Source organism: Malania oleifera, chromosome 5, assembly GCF_029873635.1.
Source record: "Malania oleifera isolate guangnan ecotype guangnan chromosome 5, ASM2987363v1, whole genome shotgun sequence".
NCBI lineage: Eukaryota > Viridiplantae > Streptophyta > Magnoliopsida > Santalales > Ximeniaceae > Malania > Malania oleifera.
The window spans coordinates 29,727,188-29,747,959 of NC_080421.1; the positions used below are offsets into that span (position 1 = coordinate 29,727,188).

Genomic DNA, 20,772 nt, shown 5'->3' on the forward strand with positions numbered 1-20,772 from the left:
GTGCGATACATCTAGAAAAGAACTCTGCATTTCATTCTAGAACCAAACACATTGGACTTCGTTATCACTTCGTTAGATCTCTATTAGAGGACAGAGTGCTGACACTTGAAAAAGACTCAAGGTAACAGGAATCTAGCAGACATGTTAACAAAGGTGGTGACTACAGAGAAGCTGAAGTTGTGCTCAACTTCAGTTGGTCTTCATGCTTGAAGACAAATGTGAGAACATAATTTACCAATACACTGGTTGAGATGGTGTCTTCGTCTCCAAGTGGGAGATTGTTGAGTTGCAGTAGGTGGGGATTTCGACATCACCAACCCCAACTGCTTTTGTTGAATGTTGAGTTGTAGTAAGTGGAGACCTGCAGCCACCTCCACCAACCTTGCCAACTATGGTTGAAATTAAGCCAACTACCTTTTGAATTCCACCCCCATCCATTACTATATATAGGAGATGTGTGTGTGTGTGTGTGTGTAATTGTGCGGCATGCAAGAATAAACTATAGAAGAGTGTGTGAGGAACAAAGTGAAACTGTGTTGGTTGAGAGAGAGAGTTGAGTTGAGCAGTGGCTTTTCCTTCTTGTAATTTTTCTCCTAGTTATAGTGAGATTGGTGTGCTCCATGGACGTAGGTCAATTTGGGCCGAACCATGTTAAATCTTAGTGTTCAATTTTTTGCTTGTGTGTGATTGTTATTCCTAGATCCCCCAACACTAACTCTTTCTTTTTTTTCCTCTTTTGTAGTTCCCTAATCACAAACACGAGCAGAGTGTTTCAAGCTCACTACTTTGTTTTTTGATCTAGGCTTGGATTAAGGTATATCCCTCAATTCCCTACTCTTTCTCTTTGTCAATTTCTCCCAGATCTCTCTTTCATCATGTTCTTTGATCCTCTAAAGATTTCTTGCATTTTTTTTTTGGGGTTTTACATGGTTTCTCATAAGCCAAATGAGGTTGAGGGTTTTGGGTTGGTTGGGATTAGGGCTAGGTTAACTTGGGGTCAAGGTGGGGTTAAGCTTGAGTTAGGTTGGAGGTTTGGGTTTGGTGTTTGAGTTAGGTTAGGGTTAGGTTGGGACTTAGGGTTGGTTAGGTTATGGATAGGTTAGTTGGGATTAGGAGTTGGGCTACAAGCTTGGGTCAAGTTAGGTTTGGGCCTAGGCTAGCTTTTAGGTGGTTTTTAGGCCATAGGGTTAAGGTAGGTTTTGGGCCATAGGGTTTAGGTGGGTTTGGGCTCAGGTTTAGGTGAGTTTGGTATTAGGTTTAGGGTGAGTTTGGGCTTGGATTTAGGGTTGAACTGGGTCAAGTTCTGGGTTGGGTTTTCGGGTTTGTTGACTCAGGTCAAGTGGGCTCAAGTCAAAGAGCGTAGTTTGAATTGGATCCAAGTCAAGTGGACCCAGATCTTTGAGTTGGGTTTTAGGGTTTTCGGGTCATGTTGACCTAGGTCTAGGTAGTTTGAATTGGGTATTTAGGTCAAATTAGGGTATTCAGGGTCAACTATATGGGTTTGTTTAGGGAATTTTGGCTTGAAATTTTGAGATTTAGCGAACTGGGTTAGAGATTTTGGTTCTATTTTTCAATTTTGGGATCGGGTATTTAACTAAGGGTCTTTTTGGGTTCGGCCTAGGGATTCTTTGCTGAGTTTGGGGGGTTTTAATGGCTAAAAAAAAAATTCAGGGCAGCATGTTAAAGACCTTGTAAAAATCAAACAAACCACCTAAAAATAAGGGAGAAACAAGGGATGGGGGTACTTATCTTTTATATCTCTAACTCCTCGTCTACCTTGTTTTTTGTTTCCTTTTTTCTTCTATTCCTCTTTCCTTTCTGTTTCTTCTTCTTCTTTCTTTTCTTTTGGCTCTGAGGATTCCTCTGTATTGGAAGCCTCTACCTCTCCTTTTGCCCTTCTTATTTTCTCTCTTTCTTTCTCTTTATTATTTTAATACTCTAGTGATTCCACTCCCCAGGGTCCTCAAGTGTTCTCCCCTATATTTCTCTATTTATAGGCTTGGGTTGGGAATAGGATCCTTAGTTGGTTAGGATTTGCTTGGGCTGGAAGGGGAGTCGGGGGGACAAGGTGTTGGAGCAAGGTTGCCTAAAGGGCTTAGGGTAGTGGTGCAGGTGGTGGAATAGGGAGGAAAAAGGGCTGCTTGCAGGGAGGCCTAAGATGGGCTTAGGGCTTGGATCTAAGTATAGGCCCACAATAGGCTTTAAGTTTTAACTTAAGCCCAATTAGGCCCTAAAACTAGCACATGCCCAATATGGGCCTTAAATTCTAAAATAAGCCCAACTAGGCTTTTCCTAACTTGGGCTCTGATTTTGTGGATGTAGGGGCTTGGAAGGCTGGTCCGTAGAGCTTCAAGGCTGTCCAAGAAGAACTCCCTTTTTGCTGTCTTTTTTTTTCTTGTTTTTCTATTTTTTTGGTTGTATTTATCATTTTAATTGAAATATTGTACAATTCCTAATGTATGAACATTTCAAATGGGGTGGTCAAGTTGATTAAATTGGGGTTACCCACTCGAAGAGTGACCGCTTAGACAAAGACCTTAAACGACACTCACTTGCAATTTTTCAAAAAAAAAAAAACCTAAACTATACGACCAAGCAAGAAAAAACAATCCAATTATGCCTAAAAATAAATTGAAAATAGGGTAAAAATCCCTAAATTTTACTATATAATGACCGAGCCAAATGGGGTGTCTAGACCTTTAATTAACATATTATATATATATATATATATATATATATATATATATATATATATATGTATGTATGTATGTATGTATGTATGTATATATATATTAAAATAATAAAGATTTATGCTGATTTAAAATTTTTTATTTTAATTTATTAATAATTTGTAATGTTAAATTTAATAATAAAGCATGGTTATATTATATTTTAGGGGCATTATTAAAGTCAAAATAGTGAGGGCAATTTGGTCCAAAAAATAGGATTCCCATAGGAATAAGATTTCTATAAAACTTACTCGAAAGGAGAAGTAGGAATACATGTCCATATTTCATGAGAGTTCTTACATTTTTTATGAAGATGAATATGCTCTCCGTACTAGATTTGTATACCCAAATAAATGTGACAATAAAATGTCACGACCATCATATTATTGAGAATGTTGTAAGATGCGCAAAATAAATCCTCCCGATAAAATTTATGCCTTCTAGTTTGTTCCTTAATTTCCACAAGATACTTGGCTAATTAACCTAAGCACCTGACTTTGATACCATCAATTGTTGCAATTACAATATTTTATTTTGTAAAAAATTAAGAAAATAAGTGAGATTGTTTGTTCTTTACACGTGGGTGTTTTATATTGGCTAAATTAATTTCATATCATATGAATCTTCACGCCAAAGTCTGCTACGTTGCTTTGGGTCAAGGTTGAAGAACCTTCGACCATGGAAGTTTCAAATTTTCAATTGCTAATTGCAGGCAATCTTAACTACACCCACTAATTTTTCTTTTTTCTCAAAAAAAAAAAAAGAAATCACAAGGAGTTTACCTATAGTTATGAAGAAATTAAGATTTTAAATTTATATTTATTGCAGCCAAAAATTGAATGACCTTCACGATCCGTGATCATGACCACCTGAAAAGAGATAAATAAGCAAGGCTTGGAGGACTCGGGGTGTACTCCAGGGGATCTCTCCGATGTCTAAGTCAAGGATTGACTTGAGAGGTTTTTTATGCAACAGTAAAGTAAAGTTTAGAATGAGATACCTTAACCTCTTCTCTGAATCCCCATTTATAGTGATGGTGTTTGACCCAAGGGTGATGTGCCATTTATTGGCGAATTATGACGCAAGTGTGAATCGCTCCGATTGTTATAACGTTGGCATAAATTGCTTTAGTCATTATGGAGCTGGTGTCAATTACTCTACCTAAGCAGTTGACTTAGGTGGTAATTGTCCTCATCAATGTTGGGCTCTAGTCTTCTCTAAACTTATGGTAAGTGATATATTTGGACTATATCAGTTGTCCCCTATTCAGTTTTGAATTTTTGAGGCTGGCTTCCAAAGTTTCTGAAGTTGTTGTTGTTGTTGTTTTTTTTTCTTTTGGTTGAGCAGCTCTTCTTGAGGCATTTTGGGCTGCTTATGGCTTCATGAATTGTGCCTTTCTTTTTTTCCGTTTTTGGCCTAATGAGCCGTGCTCATATTTTGGGTCATTTCTGGGTCTCACAAGTGTTGCTTGTCAATTGGACTGATTCTTCTTTACCTAATGAGCTGTACTCATTTTTTGGGCAGTCTTCTAGCTTCATGAGCATTGCTCATCAATTGGGCCGATTTTTCTTTGCCTAATGAGCTGTGCTCATTTTTCGGGCAATCTTCTAGCCTCACGAGCATTGCTTGTCAGTTGGGCTAATTTCTTTCCTAATGAGTCGTGCTCATTTTTTAGGCAACTTCTGGCCTCATGAGCATTGCTCATCAGTTGGGCTGATTCTTTTTTACCTAATGATTTGTGCTCATTTTTTAGGCAATCTTTTGGCCTCACGAGCATTGCTCGTCAGTTGGGCCGATTCTTCATTGCCTAATGAGTTGTGCTCATTTTTTGGGTTATATCTTCAGTAATATTTTGGTAATTTATGATGCTGAGATGGTTGTTCAATTCGACAAGTTCTTGCAGTTTTTATTTCATTGGGGTTAAAGATGTAAGTTTTGGTATTTTCAATATCAGTTAGGATTCGAAATTGGTTCGGGATGGATTTGTTTCAAAGGGTTTGGATGTGTATGCACCAAGTGTTCAATCATTTGCGGCAAAGGGAACTGCAGGTGAGTGTGCAGTGTTATAGATTTCACAGACTATTTTCGTGTTGTCTGTGTCATCTGTGGGGTTTATAAACTCAGATTATTCAATTGTATCCCAGTTGATTCGTGAGTCTCACATTGGATGGGGTTGTGAGTGCAGTGGTAGATTGAAGTTTGAGATTGAGTTATGCGAGATGTCTACCATTAATGACGGTGATTTTGTTACTGTTTGTTTTTATTATGGTGTCTATTGTTCAGTTGATTGAGCTCCAGGTGCTCAATAGGATGTCACTAAGGAGCTCGGTTTTGCTGTTTAGGGTTTTTCCAATTGCAGTTGCTACAATTGTGCAATTTCAGTGTGCGTTGCAATTTCAACTCAAATTTTCAATTACAATTTCAAATTCACTGTTTAGAGTACTCTTCAGCGCACATGAATGTACAAGAGTCATTATTGTCGACCCCATGGTACATTCGGCCAATCCATTAGAATTTTAAAGCTTGACTTTGTTTATTTGACTAGCAGTGTAACTGTCATGACCCCACTATGCATTTGGTGCATAGGTCATTGTTCAATCAATTAAATAACTTGAACATCCTATTAATTATTATTAGCCATTAAGACGGAGCTCTTCAAGTGTTGAAGCTGTGGCATTTATTTGTTTTTTTTTTTTTTTAGAATTATTATTGTATGATGGAGAAAAAAACATACCTTGAGAATAGACACATTGACTACATAAATCTTGCACATAGAAACATCAATTGTAGTCGGATTCGCATTAGATCCGAAATTTCCCAATATTGCAAGATGGGTCCTAGTTATTCGTCTGTCAATTTTCTTACTTGGCTTCTTCAACGCAAGCAAAGTGCCATTGACATGCTTGAACGTAATAAACACGTACCCTTTACTTTTCTCAATGACCTTGCAAAGGATCATGACAGCTTCTTTGAGGTCACCGTAGGTTTAGAAGAGATTGCAGAGGTTCTTGATAGTAGTGTCCCATCCAAGGACGCGAATGAAGAGTTTGCACTAGGTAGGGTCCCGATCGGCGATGGATCAAACGACGTCGAGTACGTCTAGGTGTCGAATGACGACATTTCGGACGATCTCAATCAAGCCAATGCATTGACCTTCAATTATTTGGTGTAGTCATGATCAAGGAATGAAAGAGAAAACCTCTAAAGAAGTTCCCACAGACGGCGCTAACTATTGCAACCAAAAATTAAACGACTTTCATGATCCCTGATCACGACCACCTGAAAAGAGATAAATAAGTAAGACTTGGAGGACCCGAGGCATACTCCGGGAGATCACTCCGATGCCTAAGTCAAAGATTGGTTTGAGAGGTTTTTTATGCAGCAGTAAAATAGAGTTTTGAATGAGATACCTTAACCTCTTCTCTGAATCCTCATTTATAGTGATGGTGTTTGACCCAAGGGTCATGTGCCATTTATTAGTGAATTATGATGCAAGCGTGAATCGCTCCGATTGTTATATCGTTGGCGTAGATTGCTCTGGTCATCATGGAACTGACATCAATTGCTTTGCCTGAGTAGTTGACTTAGGTGGTAATTGTCTTCATCAATGTTGGGCTCTAGTCTCATCTAGACTTATGGTAAGTGATATATTTGCGGTATATCAATATTTGTATAAATTTAAATAAAATATAATATAAATGATTAAGAATTTCTTCTAAATTCATGTAAATATGAGTTCAAATTTCAAATTTTATGCACACCCATGATGGAAATTGTGTATAAAACATAACAAAGCAAGAAAGGATGCACTCGTCCAAAAAGATTTTCCATTATTCCATCCAATATGGAACAAATTTAAAAGGAATATATATTAATTCCCACGTTAAAATGTATGAATATTCATACCCTGTCTATTTCCTTTTATAGATTTATAAAATATTTATTATTATTTGTTTTATGGTAATATCACATTATTGTGTAAATTATCAAATTCATTAATTATGTTTCGCAAATCAAAATAGGGTAAGGTTGTGTGTAGCATGACGAGTCCTTAAATCAATAGTAAGGTTACTTATTTGTGACGAATTGGTTATGGGTTTGAGTTCAAGAAAATAGTCTCTTTACATTAAAGTGGAGGTAGAACTGCGATGACCCTCCCTTATATTGTCATAAAATTATATCTAATTAAATATATAAAAAAATTAATTTTGTCATTTAGTGTAGTAAATATCTATCCTCTTTTACAAACCTTCAAAGAAATAGCTTCTTTTTTTTTTTTTTTCCTTATTTCAATTATAATATCATAAAAGATTGCAACTCTTAGTCTTAATATAAAATGGACTCTTTTTGGGTCAAGAGAAAGATGGACAAATAATTCATTGAAATCTCATGAATTAAATGTTCTTAGTTTAATATTGACATTTAATATTGAGATAACTATTTTTTAGTTAAAATTAAATCTTGGAATTTAAGCCAAAAGAAGAATAGATAAGAATCGAACCAACCTTAGGATCCATAAGACTTCCTCTTTACCACACGAACAAATCCAATTAACTTCAAATAACAAATAACAAATAACAAATAACAATGTATGGCAACTAAATTTGAAGTCCAACTAAATGTAATTCTTTTGTACCAATGATAAGCACATCTAGGACATATCCTTTTCACAAAATGGTTGGACCATGTAAAAGAAAAAAGGAGTAGAAGAAGAAGAAGAAGAAGAAGATGATGGCGAAGACTGACTTTTCTTCTCCATGCTGATCATGACTTAGTCTAAATATTTCTGACCAGCGTTCACATTAGCTAATCAAACCAAGATATTTGATAACCCCACTTTCCCTCCCCTTTCCAATTCATGCAAACCGTTCTCCTATAAATCATGACCCTTCCTAGCTGCCCGACACCTATACCATTTCTCTTATCCTCTTCAAAAATTTCAGCCCACAAAATAATAATAATAATAGTAAAATTTTCAATTCCGCTTGCTAGCTTCCATTAATTATTCATCTAGCTAGCTATTTTTCTGAATTCCCATTTCAAGTTGTGGGAGATCTTCTAAGGATGAGTGTTTTTGGTGGAGCTGCGAAAAGGGTACCTGCCCTCTCTTCTTCTCGACTACTACTGCATCGATATCAACATGTTCCCGGAATCGCCAGCATGCTGCGATCCCGCCGGAGTTTGGCTTCCGCGGGCGCTCCTAAGGCAGATGAGACGCCGGCAAGTGGATCTGCCGGCGGCCAATCTGAAAAGGCAATAGTGAGCTATTGGGGGGTGCCGCCGACTAAGCTGACCAAGGACGACGGCTCCGCCTGGACGTGGAACTGCTTTCGGGTACGCAATTGAGCCATATTTAATCCAATTTTTAAAATTTTATTAATTTTTTTAAAATTAATTGTAATTTATATGAAAGCACCTCAAGCGCACGTATCAAGATTGTTAATTATTTATCCCAGCGTGTGGTACAGGTGGTAGTGTGGGTTGTGGAAGTGCCTCTCATGAGGTTAGATATTCAAACCCTCCCGAATTCGTTTCGGCTCCTGAATTCCTGAAATTTACCTCCCTTTGAAGTTGTGGGATTGACTTCAAGGGTGCGGGATTAGTCACGTGAACCGTAAAAGGACACGTAGAAATTCGGTGCGTAATCCCGAAAAAAAAAGATTGTTAATTATTTTTATTTATTTATTATATTTTTTTATTTGATCACTCATGTTTTTCTTCTTCTAATTTTGATAAAATTAGGAGCAATTATATCATGAACTCTCTTTTCTTCTTATGTCACGTGGACCTGTGAAAAAAAATATATTGATGGAGATATTTTGATTACCAGCCATAACTAAGTGAAGAGCACTCATAATTGTTAAAGTAAATAATTGAGTGCTAAACAAGTGTTTGACAAAGTGTCTCAAAGAATTTCAATTCATTCAAAATTTTCTCACACACGGTATTGTGTCGTATTACACACTTAAATACACAAACTCCAAATGACAACTTTTTACAATTTAGGATCAAATGACAACTGTTTACTGAGAATATTCTCTCATAATTCTCATTCATTCTAGATCATTATGAATCTATGATGGTAACTGAATCATAACTTACATGTACACATGTGTTGCTGTTGTGTTCGTCTTGCATAGCTGATCAATTTCTTTCTTTTAATAGCCCCTGCGAGTCAAGCCGCACCTGGCATATGGTGAAGCTTAATCGTAATAGCAAAAATCGAGAAATGGAAAGTGATTTGGTTAAAATGTCAGCTATTTTACCTTTGCTGGAAATAAAGTATACTTGAAGAGTTTTGGTAGCTACACGATGTTGCACAAAGTGATAATCTAATTTCCTATTGAATGGAATTTTCTTCTTCTTCTTCTTCTTCTTCTTCTTCTTCTTCTTCTTCTTCCTCTTCCTCTTCTAATTTTTTTAATGATATTTTGAGATATGTACACTGTTCTTGCAAAATGATAAAATTAGGAGCAATTGTATCATAAACTCTCATTCCTTCTTCTGTCACGTGGATCTTAAGGCCATGACTAAGTGAAGAGCACTAATAAACAAAAAAGCCTAATAGAAAGCGATATCTTCTTTACGGTTGAGAGAGAGTGAGAGAGAGTATAAAGAGCGGCTTTAGAGGAGGGAATGGTAAGTTGATTTTATGTTATTTTACCGTGAATATTTTCTCAAAAAGATCAATGTTTTTCATTCCATTTCTTCAGGATCAATGTTGTTTTACTTAACTGTTAATTAGTTTTAATTAATTTGGGGATTTAACTGTTAAGAATTTAATTGAGTCGCAACTAATAATTGGCAGCCATGGGAGACTTATCAAGCGGACACATCCATTGACGTAAAGAAACATCATGCACCTACAACTTTCACGGACAAATTTGCCTTTTGGACAGTCCAGGCTCTCAAATACCCTACCCACTTATTCTTTCAGGTAATTAACATCAAACATATATAAGTACTCAAAATATAATTGAAGTTGAATGAAGTCATTTTTTTATTATAAAATAATTTTGAGGATCGACCGCCTCCGTATGTGCATGCAGAAACGACATATGTGCCATGCAATGCTGCTAGAGACGGTGGCGGCGGTGCCCGGGATGGTGGGAGGGATGCTCTTGCACTGCAAGTCTCTTCGGCGGTTCGAGCACAGCGGGGGATGGATCAAAGCCCTCCTAGAGGAAGCGGAGAACGAGCGGATGCACTTGATGACCTTCGTCGACATAGCCAAGCCCCAATGGTACGAGCGCGCCCTCGTGTTCGCCGTCCAGGGCGTCTTCTTCAACGCCTACTTCCTCGCATATTTGGCGTCGCCCAAGCTCGCCCACCGCATTGTAGGCTACTTGGAAGAGGAGGCTGTCAACTCCTACTCCGACTTCCTCCATGACTTGGAGCAGGGTAACGTGGAGAACGTCTCGGCCCCCGCCATCGCCATCGACTACTGGCGACTACCCGCCAACGCCACCCTCCGGGACGTCATCACGGTCATCAGAGCTGATGAGGCACATCATCGCGACCTTAACCACTATGCTTCGGTAATAATTTACAAGCACTCCATCTATTCATCAATATTGCAAGATTATTTTTTAATTAATTACTAGTATTTCAATTTCTTGTATGATTGATGGGACTTGGGAGCTGGCGATTTAGTTCGGAGATTCATTTAGATTGTGTTTGAGTTTGGGTGATTATGTGAATTGGTGCAGGACATCCAGTGTCAAGGACATGAACTGAGGGAGGCCCCTGCTCCGCTTGGATACCATTGAAAGTTGCCGCCAAAGCTTCAAGAGAAGAGTTAGCATATACCACATGTATTTATAGATTATGATGGGTTTTTTTATTTTTGTAAAAAATATAACTGTAAAATATAAATAAATAAATAAATAAATAAAGCTCCCTAGTTATTTTGTGATCATTTTTCTTAAAAGGAAGCCATCAACAGCCTACCAATTAAAGAGCTCCTTGGGGTTGCTCAAGTGGTAAGGTGAGGCCTTGCCTACCATATGGTTGAGGGTTTGAGCCCAGAGACCAGACTCAAAAATTTAAATGGATGCCGATGGTGGGGTCTGCTAATGTGATATCTTATGGAAGAAAAATTTAAAAGGATTAGATATTACTACGCATAGTAATAAGGTGCACATTTTTTTTCGGGAGCCTTCCCATAAAAACTCTATGGTAAAGCGTATTTAACTTGGAATAATTTTAGGATGAGTGATCTTTTGGGAAGTTTTCTAAAAAAATGTGTGAGGACAAAACACATTAAAAATGACACGTGTTGGTCTATGGGCCTAGTCATTAGTACGATTGTTGTCTGATCCATGTGGAGGAAGAGAGACGCAGCGCTCCCTGACAGATTCAGGTTGGGGTGTTACAAAATGGTATTAGAATCATTACCCAGCCGGAAGTGTGATAAAATTCACATCGTCTGGGTTTGGAAATGTGGGTTTGCAACAAGAACGTTGCGTTCTGTAAGTGGGGGAAAATGTGATACCCCGTGTAAGAAAGACATAAAATGATTAGATGTTACTACCTATATCAATAAGGTGCATCTTTCTTTTCGGGAGCCTTCCCATAAGAACTCCATGGTTAAGCGTGCTTAACTTGGAGTAATCTTGAGATGGGTGACCTTTTGGAAAGTTTTTTCATAAAGTGTGTAAGTGAGGACAAAATACACTAAAAGGCCAGTCATTAGTCCGATAAGGCTTGCCCCCCCTATTGTTTGGTCCAAGTGGAGGAAGAGAGACGCAGCACTCCCTGATAGACCTAGGTTGGGGCATTACAACTAAACATTCATCGGGTTTGGTGCCACACCATGGGGTCTAATGTGGCCTGGTTTAGTTCATAGTCGCGGAGTTCCCATGTAGTGACTCGAAAAATAAGAGCATTTTAATAATAAGAGGGAGAGAAAATAGAATCAGAAATAGAAGGAGGTCGTAGACTTCGCGTTCGTCGACGACATTGCATTTTGGAGATAACATTAAATAAAAATAATTTCAAGGAAATTGCTCAGCTTCGTTGATGAACACAGGGTCTCGTCGATGAAGGCCTTCAGCATTTCGTCAACGAACACAGGGCTTCGTCGACGAGAAAATACCGAGAGGCGGTTTGGGCTGCTCTGAATTTCGTCGACGAGCATAGGGCCTTGTCAATGAATTTTGTGAAGGGCTTGTCAACGAACATAGGGTCTCGTCGACGAACCTGGTCCTATAAATAGTGGAAAGATGAGATTTTTATTCATTTCCCTCGCTGCTCTCTCTCTCCTCTCTCTTTCTCATACGACTCCCTCTCCCTTCTCTCTTCATTTTCGGCCCCACCGGTCGTCGGATCGACGATCCGAAGCCACCACGACGCTCCTGGCGGAGTTCTCTGCGAATCTGCCGGAGCGGATCGTCGGGAAATCAGAGTTGGAAATCATCCCAAATTCAGGGTAAGCCCTTTTAGCCACTTTTTGGGCTCATGGTAGTTATAAGAAATAATGTAGGTAGGATAATACTAATATTTAGTTCTGACAAATATTGGTTTCAGGGTGTTTTGTAAGAGGCCCTGCGGGTGTTAGGCTTGTATTCCGTAGGGGCTTTCCACTAGTCAAGTAAGGGAAATATGCTATGTTAGGAAATTTCTAAATATTATACAGTGTATTTATTTATAAAAAATTATGTATTAAGCTATGGTGTGGCTTGTGAATATGTATGTAGTACGGGGATATGTTTTATGAATTGTAGTTTCATGATTTTTTATGAATTTCAGTACCATGATTTTACGGATTTATGTGCTATGATTATGTGAACTTCAGTACCATGATTTTACGGATTTTAGTACCATGATTATACGAAACTCAGTACCATGATTATACGAATTTCAGTATTACGAATATGCAGTTTCATGTTATGATTATTCAGATTTCAGTACGTTATGCAGCATCATGGTTATTTCAGTACTTTAGAATCATGGTAAATCAGTTAGTTATGTATAGAAATATAATATATGATATCAGACCCTTTTGGACTTGCAGCTACAGAGCACGGTACCATTGTTACAGATACTATGTTACTTTATGAGTGCAACCACCTATTTAGATATACGTGGTACGGTCGACCACCTAGACCCTAGAAGAGGTTAGGCTCCCCATCCAGATATGAGTTGAGGAGGGCAGGTCAACTGACGGAGTTCAGTGATTTATTCCTGGTTGGCCAGCCAGGGTAAATCTCGCCTACGGGCCGCACAACCTCGTCATGAGCGGCATGTCATGACACAGATAGCCACAGGGAATAGTTTTAGTTACTATTATTTACATATTGATTTACAGAAACAGGGATCCTACCATATACACTAGAAGTATTTTGAATTATAACCATAATACTGATATATTAAGCAATAGGGAAAAGGGGTGGTGTGCTTTATTACTTGTACTATACTTTGGTACTCAGCTATTCATGTTTATATGAAACAAATTTCATGATATATAGTAGCTCATTTGCCACACACTAGTAATAGTATATTTTCTCTTACTGAGTGTTGGCTCATCCCAGTGTTGATATATTTTTCAGGTGATCCAGGTAGGCGAGCAGATTAGGCTCGCAAATAGAAGGACTTCAGTAGTGCCCTGACAGAGAGTGAGTATCATTTTTAGGAGCATTTTTGTATTACCCTAGTTTGTTAAGGGTATTTTTGGGGAAGAAATGTATTTATATTTTGAGAAAACAATGATATGTATATAACTATGGTATTATATTGTATGGATATGTTTATTATGATTTACGCTTCTTGCTGCTTAGGTTAATGTCGTAGGTGGTATCAGAGTATAAAAAAAAAAAAAAATCAATTAATTAAGCAGGTCGCTACATCCCAAGTTTCAAAAAAAAAAAAAAAAAAAAAAAAATCTACCAATTAAAGACCATGCATCATGATTGAAATTTCATTATTACTATGGAAAGTTTTGAGTTCAAGAAACGTTCACTGTCGAAAGCAGTCTCAACTCCATGCTCACATTGAATTCATTAAGCGTTAATAAGAAAAATTGGGATAATTAACCCTACTCACTTTGACCAATTTTAAAAAAATATAAAACAATTCCAACCAATCATTTCAATCAGTCAATTAATCCAGAAAATCCATTTCTTAAATCATGTAACCTTTTTCTTTATTTTAATCGGTTTATTTTCGAAAACAATAGCTATTAACTCAACCCTAAACTCAAAAACCTCAGTTTAAACAGTTGGCTTTTAAAACTTGCATGATAATCATATAAATTCACATATAAATTCTATTTTAACTGGTAGAATTTACAAAACAATTGACTTAATCTATTCTTCTTACCTGGTTTCCTGAAGCTACACTTGTAGGGATCACAACACTATGCTTGCGGCGCTCACACGAACCCTAAATTCATAAATCCTAATTTAATCAACTCAACTTCAGGTAAAATACTATTTTAACATTTCCTAAGCCCATAAACTTCAAATAAATAATTAAACTACCAAAATCATCAAATTTGCTTAATTTCCTAAATCTTACTCTAAACTTGGGATGATGTCTAGAAAGCCCAAATCAAAAATCCGCTTTGATTAAATTGACTAGGATCGACGCTAGGCCTTAAAAATGGCGTCTGATCGTCAATTAGATTGAAAATTTGAGAGAAATTGATGAGAAATATTAGGTTTGCCTTACCCCAGGAGTCTCTGAAGTCTCCTGAGATCTTATTTTAATTTGAAATCAAAATTTAGACCCCCCCCCCAGAGAGCTCTCACTATTTCTCACCAATTTCTCCTCTCTCTCTCTCTCTCTCTCTCTCTCTCTCTCTCTCTCTCTCTCTCCTCATTTTCTTGACAAATAATCGGCCAATCGAAAAACGGAAAATACTGTTAGGTTTCATTCTCCACCATCGTCAATTTAATCAGAGTGGATTTTTCGTAAAAGCATTGTAGACACCACTCATGAGATAAAGTAAATCTACTCTTAGGAGACTTCCTAAGTTTTATATATATATATATATATATATATATATATATATATTATTTTATATTATATTATTTAATTAATTATTTATATATATTTTTTCAAGTTACTATAGCTATAATCTTTTTTTTAGTATTTATATATATTTTATATAATAACTTATCGGTTATGTGCTATTTCTCAAATTACAAAACTAGTTATTAGACATGGATATTTTTACAAAAATGCACAAAAGCTTATTAATATAAAATTCATATCTATTCTCAATTTGTTAAGAATTATAACATAAAAAAAAAAAAGTAAATATTTTTAAGAGGCAATTACTACCGAAAGTACTAAATCAAATAATTAAAAAATAACCAATATCAAAGTCACATCTCTCAAACTATCTTTTTATTACAATATATATATATATATATATATATATATATATATATATCAAAAGAAGCTTAAAAAGGTTTAACTAAAAAAAAAAGGCAATAACAATAATAATAATAAAGGTCTTTAAATTCTCCTAACTTTTTTGAGAATTAACCGCAGAGGCGCCGGTTACGCGCCGGCGAAGAATTTTCGGTCGGGAGCAAGAGCATTGTGGTCTATCAAAATAGTAGACTAGTAGGGGATCACGCGCTTCCCGGCATACTAGGAAGAAAAGTTCTGTCTCGACACGGCTCCTTTAAAATAGGGGAGACCTTGCGCCTCACGTCAACTTGCACCGCAAGCAACTTCATCAACTCGCTTCCAAAAGTTTCGCACTTCTATTACCAAACTGCCCATCCAGCAGTCCCAGACTCCCCGGGACATGAGCCCCATTTAGTTAAGGGCATTCCCGTCATTTGACTGTTTCCAGATCATTCCACGCCTTCATTGTAGAGTTCATCAATTACCCAACAGATGGAAATCCAGCTGGCGCTGCACGTCATCACTTTTCACCGCCTTCCTAACTCAAGCTAACTAGCTCACTTAACCACGGTTAAGCTTAAACCCCTACTATAAATATCGTTCCATAAACCCTCATGCTCGGCGCGACCAGTGCCGTAAATAAACAAACAAACAAACGCACGTTCTTCAGAATCTCTCGTTTTCTCTTTTCGTGTCTTTAGTTTTCGGATCTGTTGTTTCATCTGGGATTGATCGGCGACGATGATGACGATGAGCCGCGGCGCGACGAGGCTGGCTCAGGAGTTGGTGTTGGGCCCTAAATTCTTTTCCTCCACCGCGGCACGGGGGCTTCTGACTGGTCCCGCCGGTTTCGTTCGCGGCAGTCCGGCGGGTGTCGGAATGGGGAAAGGCCTTGAGTGGATTCAGTCCCCGGTTTTTGGCGTGCGGAACGGGACTACTCTGGCGTTGAACGAAAGCGAGAAGGAGGAGAAGCAGGCCACGACCGGTGCTGTTCCCGCACAGGCTGGCTCAGGAGGATCGAACAAGGAGGACGTGGGGAGTTACTGGGGTGTGGCACCGAGCAAGGTGACCAAGAGCGACGGCACGGAATGGCAGTGGAACTGCTTTAGGGTATATTCGCATTTCTTTTTTATTTATTCTGAAATGAGTTCATGATTTATGAATGTTTTAGATTATGTAATTAATGAGGAATTAATTTGGTGTGTGGTGCTGGTGGTGGTGAAGCCATGGGATGCCTACAAGGCAGACATGTCGATTGATCTGACGAAGCACCATGTGCCGGTGACGCTCCTCGATAAACTGGCTTACTGGACCGTCAAGTCCCTTCGATTTCCTACCGACGTCTTCTTCCAGGTACATATTTTCTTCGCTCTTAGTGTCCCCGTATGAGTTTTTTTTTTTGTTTTAATGATCGATTTCTAGAGGATCCCATATCCCCAAAAATTAGGAGAAATGATCAAGTTCACTACACTATTACCCAATCCGTGATTGGGCAAATCGATTAGATTCTATTGATATTGATTGCATGTGTTGCAGAGGCGTTACGGATGCAGGGCAATGATGCTGGAAACGGTGGCGGCGGTGCCGGGGATGGTGGGAGGGATGCTACTGCACTGCAAGTCTCTCCGGCGATTCGAGCAGAGCGGTGGATGGATCAAGGCCCTTCTGGAAGAGGCGGAGAATGAGCGGATGCACCTGATGACGTTCATGGAGGTGTCGAAGCCCAAATGGTACGAGCGGGCGCTGGTAATCGCGGTTCAGGGCGTGTTCTTCAACGCCTACTTCGTGGCGTACCTGGCGTCGCCGAAGCTCGCGCACCGCATCGTGGGGTACCTGGAGGAGGAAGCCATCCACTCCTACACGGAGTTCCTCAAAGAGCTGGACAAGGGGAATATCGACAACGTCCCTGCCCCCGCCATCGCCGTCGACTACTGGCAGCTGCCGCCGGACTCCACCCTCCGCGACGTGGTCATGGTGGTCAGGGCTGATGAGGCCCACCATCGCGATGTTAATCATTTTGCATCGGTGGGCAGCGTTCCACATATATATTTTTGAAAATTTATGATTTTTTTTATAAAAAAAATATTAATAGCATTTGACTTTGTTGATTGCAGGACATACACTACCAAGGACGAGAGTTGAGGCAGTCTGCGGCTCCACTTGGTTATCATTGAAGGAGCAATCTCTCTGAGATATGGGCTACGGTAGCCGGTGAGATGCACGGGGAACAGTTCAGTTCTTAAACACGGAACCAAACTTATAAGCAGCATAAAAAAGAAATAAATGCTAATTTGATAAAGAATTCGGCGGGGCTGTTGATTACATATCCGCTCAGCTGTGTGTGTGTGTGTGTGTGTATATATATATATATATATATATATATATATATATATATTATATGTTATATGTTATGATTGGGTGGGTTTCTGTTTTACAACTTTCTTTTAGCTTTCTGACTTCTGAGAGAAGATTAGACGAAATGGTGGAATATTTTTTTCCCCCTTTTTAAAATGGGGGTGATGATAAGTAACACAATAGCATTAGCTCATATGTTTTTACAGGTGTAGACGATGTTTTGATATTAATCAGTGGTTTGGTCTTCTTGCCTATTGTTTAAAGGCAGGTTGTTGAATAACAAATGTATAAAATGCTACGGAATATTTCAAGGCAGGTAACAATATTATTTTATTTAAGATTAATTTATTTTGATTAGATTGGCTGTATGAGTCAACAAATATATTTTTAAGATATAATGAAATTTAGAATATAATCTGATACTAATTTGTGTTATATATAAACAAACAATTGATCATAAACATCTTTAAAAGAATTTGAACAAATTTTTGAAATTTTGTTTCTACAGAAAATAGAATTCAAAATTAAAAGAGAGAATGATTGAATATTTTGTAAGATTTTTAGAATTAAAGTTGGATCTGTTCAAATTTAATAAACTTGTCGGATTAAAATTTGAATCATTTGATCTCATAAATTTAATGAATGGTACACTCGTCAAAGTATGTAACCGAGATGCCGAGGTTCTATTTGTTATGTTGGAGGGAAGGCATGCCCAATTTGTGTTGGTATTTATGCAGGTGGAGGAGAGCAGTATTTGTGTATGAGTTGATATTAAAAAGTGTTAAAAGTCTTTGTTTGGGAAAAAGACTCTACTCTCTTTCTATATTAAATATTATTAAAAATAAAAATACATTCTAATAAAATTCAAAAAGTCAAAATTTTGATTTCAGACAGTTTGTGAAATCAGCTGTGCACCATATTAATATGTTGGATTTGTGGAGTTTTCCTTCAAAGAGAGAGGTGGTCTGGGATGAATATGCCTAAGGTTTAGGGATGGTGATGGCGACTGGTTGGCGGACGGACATTGAGAGGTGTGAGGGGGGGTTTTTATACGACTGCTGATATTGGATTAACTGAAATTCAAAACTTCATGCTTGATGAAGGCGGGCCGGACTTCTAAATGTAGGAATTCAGGAAAGTAATGGCTTGTATCGACATCAATCCTCCATGTTTTGGAATCTGGAGATTCGATCATTGAATTTGATTTTAAATTTATGTAGACTAAAAAATGCAGCACAAAAGTGTGTGTGTGTGTGTGTGTGTGGCTGTGCCACCAGAAGTCGGGCAGAACCCATCAAGTAGTCCACCAGCACAATGGGCTCGAGTGTGAAGATCAATGTACTGTAATCTGCAAACTTGAGTTCTGGTTGAATTTGGCTACTCAGAATGGTTATGGTAAGAAATGGGGGAGAGAGGCTATGGAGTGGGCAGGCAACATGCTTCATTTATATGCCTTAACAGTAGCACAGAATGATACACAAGGACCTCAAATATCAATAGCTGCAGCGAGGGCAAAATAAAAAAAATGGAAGCTGTTGCTATACAAAATAATCCAGGAGGCATTCTGCTGTGATTGCCGCTCTGAGGCTTCAAATTTATGCGCTACTAAGGGGAAGTTAAAAGGTTTTCGGTGCCAACCTAAACTTACGAACGACATTTACAGCATCAACTGAAGGATATTTTTTACTTGCCCTGTGTAGTCACATCTACAAAATTTCTGCAAATTAGTAAAGCGATTATGACCTGAGAAGATACTTAAAAAATTCAATGCTCGAAATCCAGATGCTTTCAATTAATTTGCGAGTTATACAAGGTGTACAAAAGAATAGCCAGCACTGAAAGCCCCATTCAAGAATAGCCAGCACTGAAAGTCCCATTCATATCCTTCTCCGTCATGGAATAAATTATACAGAATCAGACAGATAACAAATAGGAGGACATGGCCCCAACTGCATCCATTCCCTTCCCTTTCATGGCTGGTTTCACTATTGGATAACTGTTGGTATGAAGGTAAATAAATGCTCGCAAGGTATATTATCACTATCAATACCAGAGGACCCAGCAGCATCCTGCTAACCAAGTAGGTTAAGAGGATGAGTGTGAGAGGAACTGTGATTGAATTGCTGATGAAATAAAACGTCAAAAGAACAAGAAGGGGGATGAGCAGTGCCAAGGAGAAAGTTGTTTGCTTCACTTCCAACACCAGGGATGCACTACTGAGGAGATTTTGTCCAAAAACGGCCAGCCCTAAAGCAACCATGATTAGAAATGGGATTAATGGAGAAGGCTCATTTGCCATTTCCACAAGGATTACTTGCCATAAAACTGCTAAGCTGGTGATGGTGCAGTCCTGTGATTTCAAATCAGCTCCCTACGATAGGTTGCACAGCACAAAACAGAAGAATTATATGTGGTGGGAAGGGGCAAGAGTAGGTCAAAATAAGTTGAGCTCCATTCTAGAGATTGTAGGTCAGTGCTGGTTGAGATTCTGTTTGGTCAGTCTGGTATAATTTGGTTGATATTTGCTTCCTGACATTAGGATGTTTAAAACTCAGGTCATTAGCAAAGAAAAACCTGTCTGGGTTCTGGTTCAATGCAGAGAATTGAATCAAATGTACCGAGGAATTCCATTTGAGAGAGCATGTTATGAAGACATTCAAGTCAATTCTACGACATGGTTTGTTCGATCCCCCAAGTTTACATACTTTAGGTAGTGGATGGAAAGTTTCTTACACATTGCAAGAAAGAACTAGGAATTTTTCCCTCTTCTAGTGCCAAGTTTATGCATTGAGGTTGCGTTTGATTTACAATTGTCTTCTGACGAATAGAATGGCCGTAATATGAGAATTTCATAATTTACAAATGAAGATCTGTTCTCATCATAAAACTTTAATGCAAAAATTTTAAAAACCTATAATATAAATGATTCCTAAATTTCACTACAAATACTTCTATTCCAGCCGTGTTCTACATTTGATGGAACAACATAAGCTTTCTGCACAAATTTTATTTTATTTTTCTTAATTAATCTTACACAATTTCTGTTACATTTCTATCCTATTATATTCTGTTTCTAACCATGGGCTATTTAGCAAAGAGTTGTTCTGTGCAGTCAGGTGGCGGTCTGAGGTTTCTTTACAAGCTGTATCATAGGAGTAGTCACGCAGATATTCCCCAAGACTTGTGAAGTGGTTAAGGGTATGTTCATGTTATTGCTGATTGCAAATGAATGAAATTGGAACTTTCCATTGCTATATTGTTTGTGCTGCGGGTTTCTCCCACACCTTCAAATGGCAGAACTGTAAAAGACTGACAAGTGTATCCCTTG

General features: G+C 38.2%; 2 protein-coding genes across 3 annotated transcripts; both read left to right on the top strand.

Moving 5' to 3' along the window:
• Window positions 1-7,581: 7,581 nt before the first annotated feature.
• On the top strand, window positions 7,582-10,647 carry LOC131155422 (ubiquinol oxidase 2, mitochondrial-like). Of its 2 annotated transcripts, XM_058108544.1 has the most exons (4): window positions 7,582-8,063; window positions 9,538-9,666; window positions 9,779-10,267; window positions 10,439-10,647. In XM_058108544.1, exons 1-4 carry the CDS (start codon window positions 7,794-7,796, stop codon window positions 10,496-10,498), a joined length of 948 nt encoding a protein of 315 aa, XP_057964527.1. In that variant the 5' UTR covers window positions 7,582-7,793; the 3' UTR covers window positions 10,499-10,647. The 2 variants fall into 2 exon arrangements, with proteins under 2 accessions (XP_057964527.1, XP_057964526.1); XM_058108543.1 differs by having other exon boundaries at window positions 7,635-8,063; window positions 9,779-10,647.
• A 5,057-nt stretch (window positions 10,648-15,704) lies between these two features.
• LOC131156320 (ubiquinol oxidase 2, mitochondrial-like) lies at window positions 15,705-17,388 on the top strand. The gene is made up of 4 exons (XM_058109908.1): window positions 15,705-16,199; window positions 16,314-16,442; window positions 16,626-17,114; window positions 17,204-17,388. Exons 1-4 carry the CDS (start codon window positions 15,831-15,833, stop codon window positions 17,261-17,263), a joined length of 1,047 nt encoding a protein of 348 aa, XP_057965891.1. The 5' UTR covers window positions 15,705-15,830; the 3' UTR covers window positions 17,264-17,388.
• The last annotated feature ends 3,384 nt before the right edge of the window (window positions 17,389-20,772 follow it).